General features: G+C 44.0%; 1 protein-coding gene across 1 annotated transcript in view; it reads right to left on the reverse strand.

Annotated features, from left to right (window-relative positions):
* PolQ (DNA polymerase theta) overlaps positions 1-16,378 on the reverse strand; it is a 290,206-nt gene that overhangs the window by 119,832 nt on the left and 153,996 nt on the right. Inside the window, exons 19-21 of the mRNA XM_080282250.1 lie at positions 14,118-14,279; positions 9,673-9,835; positions 5,215-5,461 (exon numbers count right to left, since the gene is read on the reverse strand). Coding sequence (XP_080138376.1) covers positions 5,215-5,461; positions 9,673-9,835; positions 14,118-14,279 — 572 coding nt within the window. The remainder of the gene's footprint in view (positions 1-5,214; positions 5,462-9,672; positions 9,836-14,117; positions 14,280-16,378) is intronic.

Here is a 16,378-nt window from a genome sequence, read left to right on the forward strand (position 1 = left end):
AGATCTGGGCTGTAAACCATGCCTTCAAAGAATGGTACCAGACAACAGGAAGGACATCCATCACCCCACAAAGACACCGAGGTGCTTTGCACGGCCAACAATAACGGGCTTAAGCCGGTGCATGCCGTTAGCATTGGCACAACACAAAGCAGATATCCTTTCCTTGGAGAGCTTGCGGCCAGGTACACGCTTCTCCGTCTCCTCGGCTAGAGTGTTCGTTGGCAAAGAGCGATAGAATAAACCAGTTTTGTCAGCGTTGTAGACTTGACCGAGAGTGAGGCCCTCCCTGTCGATCAAACCCTTCACCTTGTGCCGAAACTCGTCAACTCCATCCTCGTTAGCGTCCAAAGCTTCGCCATGAGCTTTACGGTTGGTAAGGCCATGTCGTAACTTGAACGTGTAGAGCCAACCTTTTGAAGCCTTGAAATCTAGGGCGTCGTGAAGCCTTGCAAACTTCTCAGCAGCAGCCTTCAGATCCGTGCCACACACCATCACACCAGCAGCACATTGCTGTCGATACCAAATCAATGTGGAGCAGTCGACTTCAGCATACTTGGGAGTATACTTCACCTTCCTCTCCACGCTGCGTTTGCTTTTTGACGAGAAGTCAGCCATGTACTGCATGAGTTTGTCACGAGATCTCTTGATATCAAACAAAGTAGATCGGGCCAGGGTGAATTCACGGAGGATGCGTGAGGTAGACCATCCCGCATCCACCTTGTCCAATATCTCCCTCTTCTTCTCCAGAGTCAAAACCACTCTCTTCCTCTTCTCAGGCGACGAGGCCATCATCACACACACGAAGAAGAGGCACGAGAGCAGCAGGAGAGCCTGCAGCAGTTAAGGCACCACCACAAAAGCCAGCACGTGGGCGGCCATAACGATGACCATGCACACACAACAAGAGACGGGCGGTAAGAGGGGAGGATGCAGGGGCGCTCTAGCGGACGTTGGCAGAACCACGCACCAGAACACAGCTGGCCCGCGCCGCGCGCACCAACTTCAAATTACGGGCGGGAAAAAGTCGGATTAAAAAAAAAAAAAAAATGCAGTTTCTGGCCCATTTTGGGAATGCTGGATCCCGGGATAAAAATGTCCTGTTATTGGGGATGTCCGGAAAATGGGCATCTGGATATTACAGGGATTACTGTATATATATACCGTATATATATATATATATAAAATGATCCACAGGTATACATGGCGAGTGATGAGAAGGGTGGGTGGTGAACTGAATGAAAGGAAGGCAATGATTGATTATGTGTGTATGGATGAAAGGATGCGAAGATGTGTAAAGGATGCAAGAGTGTATAGAGGTTGGGGGAGTGGACTTTCTGACCACTACTTGGTGGTGGCCAGAATTAGGATGCAAGTAAGATGGAGGAATAGAAGAAGGGAAAGACGAGAGGAAGGAGTAGTTGCAAGGAGAGTGGAAAGATTACAAGAGGATGAGAAAAAGGCAGAGTATAAGAGAGAAGTGGAGGAACGATTGGGCAAATATGAATTGGAGCAGATGGGAGACGTGGAAGGTGTGTGTAAGATATTTACAGAAGAAATATGTGCAGCATGTGATGTGGTGTGTGGAAGGAAGAGAAGACGGAGGGGGTGCAAGGAACAGCGTGGTGGACTGAAGAGGTGAAACAGGCTGTGGCACAAAAGAAGAAAGCATACAATGAATGGATGAGAAATAGGGGCGTGGAAGAAGTTGAGAGGTGGAAGAGAGAGTTATATGTGGAAAGGAAGAGAGAGGTGAAAAGATTAGTAAGAGAGAGTAAGAAGAGAGTGGATGAGGAATTTGGAAGGAATTTGAGTGTAAAGTGGAGGGACTGTAAGAAAATGTTCTGGAGAGAAGTGAAAAGAGTAAGACAGGGTGGAAGTGAAGTTAGCAGGGGAGTGAAAGATAAACATGGTAGATTACTAGTGGAGAAGGGAGAAAAAGTGAGCAGATGGAGAGAACACTTTAAGGAATTGTTGAACGTAGAGGATGGAAGTAATGCGAGTATAAGTGGCTGGGGAATGGCTGGGAGAAGGAGGGAGGTGAGAAGACAGGAAGAAATCAGTAGGATAGAGGTTGTGGAAGCAATGAAGAAAGTTAAATCGGGGAAAGCCCCAGGAATTGATGGAGTGTGTGGTGAGATGCTGAAGCATGGGGGAGAGATAGTAGTAGAATGGATGTGGAAGATGTGCAGATTGGCCTGGGAGGAAGGTAGAGTCCCGGAGGATTGGAAGTCAGGTATAATTATTCCCTTGTACAAAGGAAAAGGGGAAAAAGAAGTGTGTGGTAATCATAGGGGCATTTGTCTTCTTAGTATAATAGGAAAAGTGTATGGTAGGATACTTATAGACAGAGTTAGAGAAAGAACAGAGAAATTAGTTGGAGAAGAACAAGGAGGCTTTAGGAAGGGAAGAGGTTGTGTAGATCAGATATTCATTCTTAGATCTTTAGTGGAAAAGTTTCTAGAGAAGGGAAAGAAGTTGTATGCGGCTTTCATGGATTTGGAGAAAGCATATGACAGGGTGGATAGACAAGGATTGTGGAAAGTGTTAAGAATATATGGAGTAGGTGGGAAGTTGTTGAATGCTGTGAAGAGTATGTACGATGGTGCGAAGGCTGCAGTGCGTGTGGATGGTGAACTAAGTGAATTTTTCTCTTTGAAAGTTGGTTTGAAACAGGGATGTGTCATGTCTCCATGGTTGTTCAATCTGTACATGGATGGGGTAATAAAAGAGGTACAAGGTAGGGTAGTGGATGTTGGAGTGGCCCTGGTGAGAGAGGATAGTGTTTGGAAACTCCTGTACTGTTGTTTGCAGATGATACTGTGTTGTTGAGTGAAGACGAAGGGGAGCTGCAAGGCTTGGTGGATGAGTTTGAGAGAGTGTGTAAGAAACGGAACCTAAAGGTGAATGTAGGGAAGAGTAAAGTGATGGTCTTTGAGAGAGGTGAAGTCAGTGAATGTATAGCGAGGTTGGATGGTGAGGAATTGGAAAATGTGAGTACGTTTAAGTATTTGGGTAGTGTGATGAGTAAGGATGGAGGTTTGGAGGGTGAAGTGCTTGAAAGGGTACAGCAGGGAAGAAAGGTTGCTGGTTCCTTGAAAGCAGTGATAAGAAACAGGGAAGTGAGCATGGAAGTAAAAAAGTTACTACATGACAGTATTGTGATACCAACTCTAACGTATGGAAGTGAAGCTTGGACATTGTTGGAAGGACACAAGTCAAGAGTGAGAGCAGTGGAAATGAGTTATTTAAGAGGAGCCTGTGGAGTCACGTGGAGAGACAGGCTGACGAATGAGGATATAAAGGAGCGTTGTGGTGTTGATGTGGATGTGATAGGAAGCGTTGTGAGGAACACACTGAGGTGGTTTGGCCATGTGGAGAGGATGGAGGGTGAAAGACTGACGAAGAGAGTGTATGTGAGTGAGGTGGAGGGTGGAAGAGGGAGGGGGAGACCGAGGATGAGATGGAGGGATGGGGTGGAGAGGTATATGAGAGAGGGGGGTGTGAGTTGGGAGCAGGGAAGTGAAATGGCGGGGGACAGGGCGACTTGGAGGCGATTTGTTTGTGGCCACCCCAAACGGGATTGAGGCGTCTGGCAATATATAGATAGATAGATAGATATATGTACACATGTATACAGTATATATATACATATATACAGTATATATGCACACACCTACAGCCTGATTTCCAATGCATCGATAACCAACGATTCACTAGACCGAACAAAACAAATGGGGGAACATTCCCGCAATCCAAACAGCCATCAATTCACTAGTCCGAACACTCCACCCCTCCCTAGGTTTGAAACAGGTGTGTCTGAACAGAATGTGGTGGTGCACATCACTCTTCCTGTCCTCCCTCCATCCCCTCTCTTCTCCCTCCACCCCTCCTCCATCCCCCACCATGCTCAGCACTGCCAGGCATGTCTCCCTCTCCATCCCCTCCCCCTCCCCCACCCCCTGTTGTATAACTTCCCATCACCCCCACCCTACCCCACCCCAGCTTGACTCCCATGTGTGTGTGTGTGTGTGTGTGTGTGTGTGTGTGTGTGTGTGTGTGTGTGTGTGTGTGTGTGTGTGTGTGTGTGCGTGCGTGCATGAGAGAGAGAGAGAGAGAGAGAGAGAGAGAGAGAGAGAGAGAGAGAGAGAGAGAGAGAGAGAGAGCAATTGATAGAGTGAGTCAGTGTGGGTGAGTGCGAGAGTGAGTCAGTGAGAGTGAGACTGGGTGTGGGGAGGGGTAGTAGGGCAGGCGGTAGTTCAGTCGGTAGAGATGTGGCCTGCAGTCCTACGGGACCCAGGTTCAAATCCCCACTGGGGCAGGGATCAGTTTAAGGATTTGAATTTCTTAAAAATCAGACTTTACTGATCTACCAGAAGACCAGCTGACATGTCGTAAAAATTCCCCCGCTAATGCCAATACACCAGTCCTGTATGAGACAGCCCTAGCATGTATTCAATACAGACGGTGAGCGTTAGCGTCAAAGTGGTGATATGTAGAAGTGTATGGTATGTGGGAGGATTACTGGGCTTTGAAAGCAGGCTGTGAAGCCTATGCCCAGAGTAAAAAAAAAAAAAAAAAAAAAAAAAAAAAAAAGCTTTCTTGTCTCCCTTCCTATCTCCCTGCCCTCCTCCACCCCTTCTTCTCTCCCTCCCCATCTCCCCCACAGCCACTTGTCTCCCTCCCTCACTCCAGCTTGTATCCCTCCAATACCCCCACTTTCTCCCCACCCGTGCTTGTCTCCCTCCCCATCCCCCAGCCCATCCCCACCCCCACCCCCACCCCCACTTGGCATGCTTGCAGCTGCCTGCCTGTCAGTTGCCCAGAAACATGGGACAGGGATACACTACTTAACTAACTACACACTAAACCTTTCAAGCTGTCAAATGGAAGGTCTTTGTTTTAAAAATGCCATCCCACTATGGGTACTATTGGAAATGCAAAAGACAATAACGTGCAATATACCGTGGATCTATTAGGAAAGAAAACTATTTAAAAAAAAAGTATGTTTTAATGAGAAGCTGATGTACCCTTATACAGAATTCAGACACTAAAATGCCAGTCATTTACCACATCCAGATGGAGGTATTAATACAATACTGTCATACATGCTGATTCACAACTGCATTCTTCCATTATGTTAATCTAGGGAACACCATAAAAACATAGCAAGATGGTGGTCATGAAAAACAGCTGTCTAAAATAATAACAAAATACCTGTGGAAGGGTGTGGCTGAGTGTAGTATCTGTTCCACTACGTGGGGTCCAGCTCGTGCAACAGCAGCCACAGTGGCCAGGCCAGCTGAGTGGAGGTGGCGGGCTGTGGGTGCATCCAGGGGTGGGGGTAGACGAAGGAGGTCACACAGGTCCCCACGTGCCCCATGGTGAAGGCGAGGCATGTACTGGGCCAGCAGCAGTGCCATGGTGTCCCATCCCAGCCGCCCACACATCACTGTCACCATACCTGCAGGGAAGGCTCAAAATACTGATCAAACTGCCTGTACTGCAATATCATTTTATTATGCAGTACTTTGGTTGTGATAAGGTACAGTAGAAGTCCGATTTTTCGGCATCTATGGGACCAGGCAAGTGCCGAAAAATCAAAATTGCCGAATTATCAAAAACCCTACCCACTCAATACCTTACATGTTTCGGTGAACACTATCATCACTACTCATATCATTACAAATGTGTTTGGAGAGAGTACTGTATACTGTTTGATACTGTACAATACTGTAATGAATACAGTACTATACATGAATATGAAAAATAAAGAAATTAGTGAACATACTGTATATAAATGTAATGGTACAGTAAGCCTACAAGTTCACATGCACTTACCTAAACTTATAGTAGGTTCCTTATTTACATATGTACAATAGAAGGGGTTGATTGGACTCTGCTACTGCTGGAAGAAGTCCCCAGCAGTAGAAGGTCCTGCAACAGGCTCTAAGGACTCATGGAGAATTTCAAGACTGACGAAAAAAATCGGAAAATCTGCCGAATGATCAGAGATTTTCGTAAATGGGACTATTTCTCAAAACTGCCGAAATATCAGATTTGCCGGGGAATTGGATGCCGAAGAATTGGACTTTTACTGTATATAGGAAAGTCAGCTGTAGTACAAATGTCTCTCCCACCTGGCTCCAAGTCAGCCTGTTGGTTATTGCTTGATCCATTCTAACTCAATCCCCCCATACCCATTTAATTTTTCTTTACCAACTTCTCAAATCAAATAAAAACAAGTGATGCCAGGGTTCCCCTAAAGGAATCCCTATACTGATGCTGGCTACGGTACAGCTGATGTTTTTTAAGACTGGAAGCCACATCATGTTAATTACTTCTCATGTGTTGCTGGAAACCATTGAGAAAAAGAAATCTGAGATGTATAACATGATTTACAATAATATCAGTCTCATCTTGCACTTTAACTCCATTTTACTTGTGGTTTAGTTTCCTTCCTAAAATGTTGACCATGTGACTAGATACCAAACTTAACCCCATGGATATGCAATCCCATCAACCGAACCGGCATGAAAATCTGTATATGGAGTAGATTTTTTGACTTGTACAGATGTAAAAAATGTTATGCCCAAGGTTTGGATATTTGAATTTACACACCTTATGCCACAAACTAGAGCATTTTAGACCACCTGGTTCATGAGCTATAGTTTGTCAAAGTTGAAAAAAGTTACCCTTCCAGGAGGCACGACTCCCATTTTCTATGTGCTCCCACCCCATTCCTCCCTCCTTCCCACCTATTCAGCAATTAGTTCTGATTGATGGAACGGATATATGTCACAATCGGGGCAGAGCATGTTTTCCCCAGATTTTCCCTGAGTCCCTCAATCGATCACATTCGGTATATTGCGTAATCCTGAAAATGGATCGATCGATCCTGTTAGCACTTTAGGGGTTAAGCCACATTTCACTTAATTGGTAGTACCTCACAGAGTCAATGGTAGCCAACTTCTCTTCAACATAATTAACCCACTTTTATACAGGGTTGTTGTTTAGGGTGAGTTGCTTCCATTCAAGTCAGTCATATACCATGTCTTCCTCTGAATTTTTTTTCTGTAGGTTTACTCTAATACAAATCTGGCAAAGCAAAGGTGTGGGTTTGAGTCCTAACAAAGGTGACCTACATTTTTTCTATCTTTACCCTGCAATACCATCCCTATCACTCTGTTCAACAAATCTTCATGTGCCCAGACCATCTCTAGTTTGCCTACTGCAACTTACCAGGTGCCTCTGTTGCTTCTACAGCTCCTCTAATATGACTGAACTTCTACAGTCCATCATAGCTTATAAATAAAATAATTAAACCCAGTCACCATGCAAAGGCAGGAGCTCCAAAAAGTGAAACTTTCTGAATGAAGAATTAATTTTTCATGGAGTGGTCATTCCTGTGTGGTAAATGAAGGTATCTACCAACCACTCACATGATACAGTACTACATTTGGTAACTCAACAGTGAATGACAAGCCAAATGGTTTCTTGTAGACAAGGAAACCACTTACTACACTGCGTGGTAACCACAGAAGCAAATGGATGTCTAGTGGGTTAAGGCACTCCAATCACGTGCGGCCCAGAAGAATTTACATCTGAGGGGTGGTTGGTGATTTTCAGAGGAAGTAGTTGGAGAAGAACAAGGAGGTTTTAGGACATGAAGAGGTTGTAGATCAGACATTCATTCTTAGGTCTTTCGTGGAAAAGTTTCAAGAGAAGGAAAAGAATTTTATGTGGCCTTCAATGATTTGGAGAAAGCATATGACAGGGTGGATAGATAAGGATCGTGGAAAGTTTTAAGAATATATGGAGTAAATGGGAAGTTGTTGAATGCCGTGAAGAGTATCTATGAGGACACTAAGGATGCAGTGCATGCAGTCAGCGAACAGAGTGAATTTTTCTATTTGAACGTTGGATAACAGATGTGTCATGTCTCCATCGTTGTTCAATCAGTAAACGGGTGGGGTTACAAAAGAGATGCAAGGTAGGGCAGTGGATGTTGGCATGGCCCCAATGAAAGAGGGCAGTGTTTGGAAACTCAATGTACTGTTGTTTGCAGATGATACTGTGTTGTTAAGTGAAGACAAAGGGGTGCTGCAAGGCTTAGTGAACGAATTTGGAAGAGTGTGTAAGAAACAGAATCTATAGGTGAATACAGGGAAGAGTTAAGTTATGGTCTCTGAGAAAAATGTAGTCACTGAATGTACAGTGAAGTTGGATGAGGAAGACATGGAATATGAGAGTGCATTTAAGTACTTGGGTAGTGTGATGAGTAAAATTAGAGGATGAAGCACTTGAAAGGGTACAATAAGGACGAAAGGTTGCTGGTTCTTTGAAAGCAATGAGAAGAAACAGGGAAGTGAGCAAGGAAGTAAAAAAGTCGCTGCATGACAGTACTGTATTGTGATATCAACTCTAACGTATAAAAGTGAAGCTTGGGCCTCACTGGAGGGACACAAGTCAAGTGTGAGAGCAGTAGAAATGAGTTACTTGAGAGGAGCATGTGGAGTCCAATGGAAAGACAGACTGACAAATGAGGAAGTGAAGGTGCATTGTGGTGTGGATGCAGATGTGACAATGCATTAGGAGAAATACACTGAGGTGATTTGGAAATATGGAGAGGATGGAGAGCGAGAGACTGATGAAGAGAGTGTATGTGAGTGAGGTGGAGGGGAGGGGAGGGAGGAGAAGGGGAGGGAGGAGAAGGGCAAGGATGAGATGGAGGGATGGAGTGGAGATGTGTATGAAAGATGGGGGGGTGAGTTGGAAGCAGGGCAGTGAAATGGCGGAGGACAGGGCGACATGGAGCCGATTTATTTGTGGCCACCTCTTACAGGATTAAGGCATCTGGCAATAGATAGACAGACAGAAAATGCCATACAGGGAGAAGGAGGGTGTCATCCTTGCCTTAAATGCCAGGACTAAGTAACCTAGCCCCAGGCCCCTGCACTCCTAATGAGGCAAAAAAAGGTTTGGATGATGGAAGGATAGTTGTCATTTCTGGCTGGTCACCAGATACCGATTCACTTTTGCTGCATCACATGACTATCTTGTGCAATAAGGATAAAACAAGTTGGGGGGAGAGGTTCCAGGTGGCTGCTCCAGCAACTCTGGTCAAATTCAATGACTCGAAGGAATGGTGAAACAAGAGTGTGTATTTAGTTCCTCAGTGTGGCTGAAACAAGGGTAAGAATGCTGTTAACGATATTCTATCCTGCAATCTGGTGGAGAAACTGACTGTAAATAATTGTTGATATAAAATCTATAAGATGACATAAAAAGAAGGCCTGACTACATGACTATAATGTACACAGCACATCTTATGATAAGTAGATTATCATGAAAAGGAGTGAGAGGAAGGATGCAACTGAAGTGAAACGGTGTTATGATGTGAAGGGGCAGACCGAGTTGGTCTGGGCACATGGAGAGGATGGAGGATGACAACTGAGTGTGGAAAGTGTGAAAATCAGGGGTAGGGCTGTGAAAGGCAGACCAAAAATGACTTGGGATAAGATCATAGAGTGACCTCAGGGATAAGGGACTGAATAGGGAGGCTGCCAGAGATCAAACAGCATGGACAGCCACAACTGGGTGACCAAGGCAGATGCATGGAATCATATTCAAGACAATATAAACAATAAAAACAAACAAACAAGGGTGACCTACCTGCAAATGTAGCAGCTGCATGTTGGAGAGCCTGCAGTGCTCCTTTTGATACCCCAAACCTTGCTGCAACTACCCCTACTGGTACTTCCTGCACCAGTTCTCTCAGTGCCAATGCTGTGAAGAACCGCTGGTGTACCCCCAGCAACTCTGCTTGATGCTGGGCCTTATGGGAAAAAAAAAAAAAAAAAAAAAAAAGTTTTCTCATTTTGTAACAGATGCATCCCAGGAGTGTGTATATACTTATGTAAATTAACTACAGTACAGCAAATTCTAAATACTGATCAGACCAAATGCAGGAGAATAACCCCTCAGGGCTGAGTTATCATTTATTCATTCACAATTTCTCTCCACTTATTTCTGTCATGCACAGTCACTCTTCCTTGCACAACAGACATCCCTCTTGCATCCAACACTCTTTTCACGCTGACCATCCATCCTATTCGTGGTCTTCCTCTCTGCCTTACACCTTTCACATCAGATCTAGTTATCTTTTTCACCAATCGCTCATTATCCATTCTCTCCACATGCCCAAACCATCACAACACCCTCTGCTCAACTCTATCAGCCTTCTCCCGAACAACTCCAGTTCTCCTTCGCACTTCATCATTTCTCACTCGATCTATACGCGTCACTCCACACATACTCCTCAGTAACTTCATCTCCATTACATTCAAACTTTTCCTCTCTGCTACACCCATATTCCATGTTTCAGCCCCATATGACAGTTGGTACCACAATACCCTCATGCAGGCTTCTCTTTACACCCATTCTAAGCAAACGACATCTAAACATTTTTTTCATTCCTCCCAGCACCTTTCCTACTTCATTAATTCTAAACTTCATTTCTGAAACTATTTGTCCATCCACAGGAACATGTGACCCTAAATACTTAAGACACTCTACCTCCTCAAGCAACTCACCATTCAAAACTATATTCATCCTCCAACCATCTACCGACCTCGTACATGTCATCACTTTATTCTTATTCTCATTTACTTTCAATTTCCTCCTTTTACACACCCTTCCAAACTCCTCTACTAACACTCTCAATCTGTCCTCTGAATCAGCCACCAGTGCAGTATCATCTGCAAACAGCAGCTGCTTCAGATTCCACTCTTTACCATCAACATTCACCAGACTCAGACCTCCATCTAAAACTCTTGCATTCACCTCCCTTACAACACCATCCACATAAACATTAAACAACCAAGGCGACATCACACATCCCTACCACAGCTCCACTTTCATAGGAAACCAATCACTCACAGTATTTCCCACTCTTACACACGCTCTACTATTTACATAAAAACTTTCCACCCCTTTTAGTAACCTACCATCAAGTCCATACAATCTTAAAACAGTCCACAAAGCCTCCCTATCAATTCTATCATATGCTTTCTCTAAAGCCCTGAATGCCCAAAACACATCCTTGCCTTTCGCTAAATACTTTTCACACACCTGTCTCACAGCAAACACCTGATCCACACATCCCCTCCCTCTCCTAAAGCCACACTGCTCATCACCAATCACTTCCACCGTACCCTCTCTAACTCTCATAATTAACTCTCTACCATACACCTTACCTACAACACTCAACAGACTTATACCCCTAAAGCTAGGACATTCATACTTATTACCCTTGCCTTTCAACAACGGAACCACACAAGCACTAGCCCAGTCAATTGGCACCATACCTTGCACAAAGCACTCATTCAACAATCTTACTAACCAGTCAACAATAGTCGCTCCACCACCCTTCAGGCATTCCACAGCACACCCATCCATACCTGCAGCTTTCCCTGTTTTCATCTCCTTTACTGCCTCCTGCTCCTTCTCCTTCGTGATCAAAGAATCATTCAACTCTCCCAGCACATTTATTCCTTGCACCCTTCCATCCGCCTCAATCCCAGCCTCACTTTCCTCCTCTACATTTAACAATCTTTCAAAATACTCTGCCCATCTCTTCCTTACTGTATCCATCTCAATTAATATCCTTCCATCCTCTGCTTTTACTCGCTCTTCCTTCCCAGACTCTCCCTTTTGCACCCTGTTCACCTCCTTCCAAAACATTTTCCTATTCTGTTGAAAATTCTCAGTCAACCGCCTACCCCACCTCTGATCACCTGCCACTTCAGCTTCATGCACAGCCCTTCTCGCCCTATTCCTCTTTTCCTTATACCTCTCATATGACACCTCATCCTTCCTCTGCAGCCACACTTCATATGCACGTCTCTTCTTAGCCACAGCCATACTTACTTGCTCGTACCACCATTCACTTCCTTTTCTTACACCACCACCCACACGTCTCACACCAAACACCTCTTCTGCATGTCCCACCACAACACTCTTAAACAACTGCCATTCCTCCTCCACACTGCCATTTTCCTGATCATTCACTGCATTCCACCCATCTTTCAATTTCTCCTGATACTCTATCATTTTCTCTCTTTTATCCAACTCACTCACTTTCAAAACCTCCTTGCCACACCTAACTCTCCTAGCTCTCACCCATCTCTTACCTACTCTTAACTTCCCCTCCACCAGGTAGTGCTCAGACACCTTCCCTTCTCAGAACTCTCACATCCAACAATCTTCCTGTTACATTCCTGGACACAACCACATAGTCCATCAATGCTCTATCAACAACCCTTCCACCCTCCTGTCTCACCCATGTATACTTATAAATATCTTTCTTCTCAAACAGGGTATTTCCAATCACCATTTCTCGCTCAACGCACATCCCTATCATTCGTTCCCCATTTTCATTTCTTCCAGGCACACCATACATACCAACTACACCTTCAACTGCTACATTTTCCACTCTAGCATTCAGATCTCCCATCAATACCACATTCACATTCGCTCCAAAACTCTGCAGACACTCATCAATATCATTCCAGAAAGACTCCCTCTCTACTTCATCCCTTTCACTGCCAGGCCCATATGCACTCACAAACACCCAAAACTCACTTTCAAATTTCGCTTTCACCCACATCAGTCTTGATGACACCTCCTTCCATTCAATCACACATTGCTGTACTTCCGGACTCACTGACAAGGCCACACCTTCTCTTGCCCTTCGTCTATCAGCACCTGACAATCTTCCATTCACACTTCCAAACATAGACTCACCCATCCCTTTCATCTTCGTTTCACTCAAAGCTAACACATCCAACTTTCTTCTCACAAACATTCTCCCAAACTCCTCCCTTTTAGCCTCAATTATACCACATCCACGCACATTCATAGACCCAATCTTCAGGGTACAGAGATAACTCAGTCCCCCATCCCTTTCTCTGGTCTGTCTCTTTTTAGGAACTAAAAAAACAGAAGAGTGGGTCCCTAGTCCCCTCACCCCGCCCCTTTTAGTCGCCTTTTATGATACGCAGGGAATATGGTGGCAGTATTATTCCTAACCCAACCTGGCCACAGAGTAGTAGTACCATCTCATAGTGATTAAGAAAATTAGGAGAAATACATTGAGGTGGTTTGGACATGTGGAGAGAATGGAGAATGAAAGACTGACTAAGAGGGTGTATGTAGGTGGAGGGAGAGATAAGGGGAGACTAATGATAAGATGGAGGGATGGAGTTGAGAGGTATACAGGGGAGGGGGGAGAGAGTTGGGGGGACGGCAGTCAGATGGTGGGTGACAAAGCGACTTGGAGGCATTTTGTCTGTGGCCACCCTTTGCAGGATTAGGGTGTTGGGCTAAAGAGGGATAGGTAGACAGACAGATAATTTTTATTATTCTTAAATTTTATTTGCTGGTTTTAGGGAGTTATTAAAAGGTGTTAGGCTTAGGTTAGCTTCTTTTACAGCTGTTAGGCCATTTAGATTGGCTTTAAACTTTCTTTTGGACTCATTTTGGTGGATTTAGGATTTGGTTGGGGTGAAACCCCCAGTCTCAAAAATGCATCCAAGTACTTTACATGTTAAATCATCCCCGATTTACGATAACCCACCTAGCAATGGGTTTTTACTTAACCATTTGTATAATTAAACCAGGGTTTGCCTGTATACATAAAATAAATATCAATACAAAAAATAATAGTGGTAGGTGGTGGCAACCATCATCCAATCACTTGATGTAGTGCTGCTTACTTCTTCCTTAGCCTTTATCATTTTTTTTCTGTGCCTGCCCTCCTCTCTTCCTATTTCTCCCATCTTTCCTGTCACTACTTAATGCTTTTCTTTCAGTTACAGGGGGCTTTACATTGAGTGACAAGCCAAATGGTTTCCTGTAAGCCAAGAAACCATTTACAACGCTGGGTGGTAACCATATCACCAAACCATATGTGCTCCCTACGTGTCAAGTGGGTTGGTGGAGGGTAAGTGCCCCTCCCTGTAAAACGAATAACTCAGAGTCAAATGGCCACCCCGTACGGGGTTATGGCGTCTGGCAATAGATAGACAGATAGATAGACAAAATATAATGTTTCTCACCTTAATGTTGACAGCTCCCTTCATGGCCCGGAAAATGAAATTCTCCTGTACTCCAACCAAATGACCAACCCTTCGCCCACCTTCACCTAATTCTTCCCATGCACTCAAGAACCCTGCCCAATCCAGTTTGGCCCATCCATTACTTATGTAAGTTGGTGTCACCTGGAACAAAAAAAAAAATATGACAAAGTATACTTCACTGATCTTCACATGCAGAGGAATATTTTAACTTCTTAAAGATTGTAATGTTTATTATCATTTTCATAATTTTAATCTGGCTAATGCCACATTACTTCAACTGTAGTAAAATGGTTACAATTCTCCATTAACTCATTCAGTAGAATCATATGTTAATACTTCCAGCTACCTCCAAATGATTACAGTCAGCATTAAAACGCCTCTCAATGCAGAGATTCTTACGGTGAAATATGTACTACTCTATCAAATGTTATTGTCAGTTAGACTGCACTACAGTCTATAGAATGTATTTCCCCCCCTCCCCCTTCTAGTCAAGGGTCTCCAGTACTCAAGGATATTTAGTTTTCCCATTAAATTACCACTAAGTACTTATGAAGTGAAGAGAACACCTCACCCCATCCACTGGATGAGGTAGAGTGTGAGTCATACCTCCACTATATATAAAAAGTCATGAGAAACTTCCACAAGGTTTCATAACATTGACAGCTTTGAGTGGCCAGCATCCTGAGAAATCCCCTAACTCTGTTGACTCTGTAGGCAGTGTACAGTGACCCACTGTTTTCTGTAGATCTTGTTTGTACAGATTTAATTTGTGCAATGTAAAATTATATATATCTTGATTCTGTTTGCAAAGCATCAGATACCATCTGCATGGGCCAGGGGTTGAGCAAATCAAGGCACAAATTTTAAAATTATGCATCATGATGAGATGGGCCTTCTGCTAATTCACAGGCCTCGTGTATTTGCTCTCCATTCCCTTTCCTCTTTTGCTGTGTTCTTTGTTTTTGTGATGCTCTAGTTCAGTGGTTCACAAATGTTTTAGGCCTATGATCCACCAAATAATGTTGGTATGACTCACAACTCCCACTCTCATGCGAATCTGTCTCCCTCCCCCTCTCTCCCTCTTTCCTTCCCTCTCCGTCAACAAATAGTATAGACCTACTTCCCTGGATCGTAGCTATAAAATGACAGATTGCCCTCTATTCTCTCACATCATTTTACAAGTAGGTTTACCAAGAATAACCTACCTTCATCAGTGATATGAACGGGCCTGCTTTTTGGAACATGACATCATCATCCTCAGTTTCATGCTGGAGAAAACAACTCTTAGATCATCCTCTAGACTGAGTTGTTATCTACTGTACATTTGTTCTTTCATTTGTCAGTGCCGAAGTTGTTTCACATAGGCATGTTGATCTGCAACGACTCAGTTTCCTTGGATAATCTTGAATATTGCCCTGAGACAAAAATCCAGAATTCAACCAGTGTTCTTGTTGTTCGCTTTGTCCATAAGGTTCCTATCAGTGGACAGCTCCAGCAGTGCCTTCTCGTGGTATGAGGACAGTTGATCCCCAGCAGCAGTGAATGGTTGTCGTATCCAGTCATAATTTCTGGAGTTGTCTTTTTCTGGAATTACTTCTTGAAGTGGTCCAGAAGTTCACAGAGGTGACAGGTGATCATTAACTTGATGATATCTAAACTTAGTCCATTCCCTTCCGTGAACTTTTCGAGCTTGGGAAACATATCCACACTGACCCCTCAATTTGCATGGCCCATTGTTCCAACTTCCATGTGAATGCATCAAGCTTATCAGGGAGAGACATGATGTCTATGTTTGGTTTTTGTTGTGATAAATTCATCATCATCATAATTATCTGGACCTCCTTTCAAACCCTAGGGCAGGGTGAGGAGTGGAATGTCCAGAGAACCTAAAGTTTGCCCAATTCAATGGGCCACGCTTCCATTCACTCTCAAGCCCATGGAATCCTAGCTCCATCAGATATGCCAAAAAAAAATTTCATTAAGTTCAGTAGTTTCAAATATACCTATCTGATACAGTAAATCCAAACGCCATCACATTAAAAAGGGATGCCTAATCCCTGGTTACGCACTTCTCCGCACAAAATTCATCCAGCCAGCTTGCTCTCTTGTCAGTCCTTTAGCCTCATTAACTTTCATAACTCTCTTCCTCACACATTCATCCTCTATATCCCTCCACCTTCTTCTTGGCTACCTCACCTCCTCCCTCCTACAAATTTGCTTAGATATAACTTTTTCATCAA

The sequence above is a fragment of the Coenobita brevimanus genome, chromosome 93 (assembly GCF_032717465.1).
Source record: "Coenobita brevimanus isolate Jiangsu-jjx chromosome 93, ASM3271746v2, whole genome shotgun sequence".
Lineage (NCBI taxonomy): Eukaryota > Metazoa > Arthropoda > Malacostraca > Decapoda > Coenobitidae > Coenobita > Coenobita brevimanus.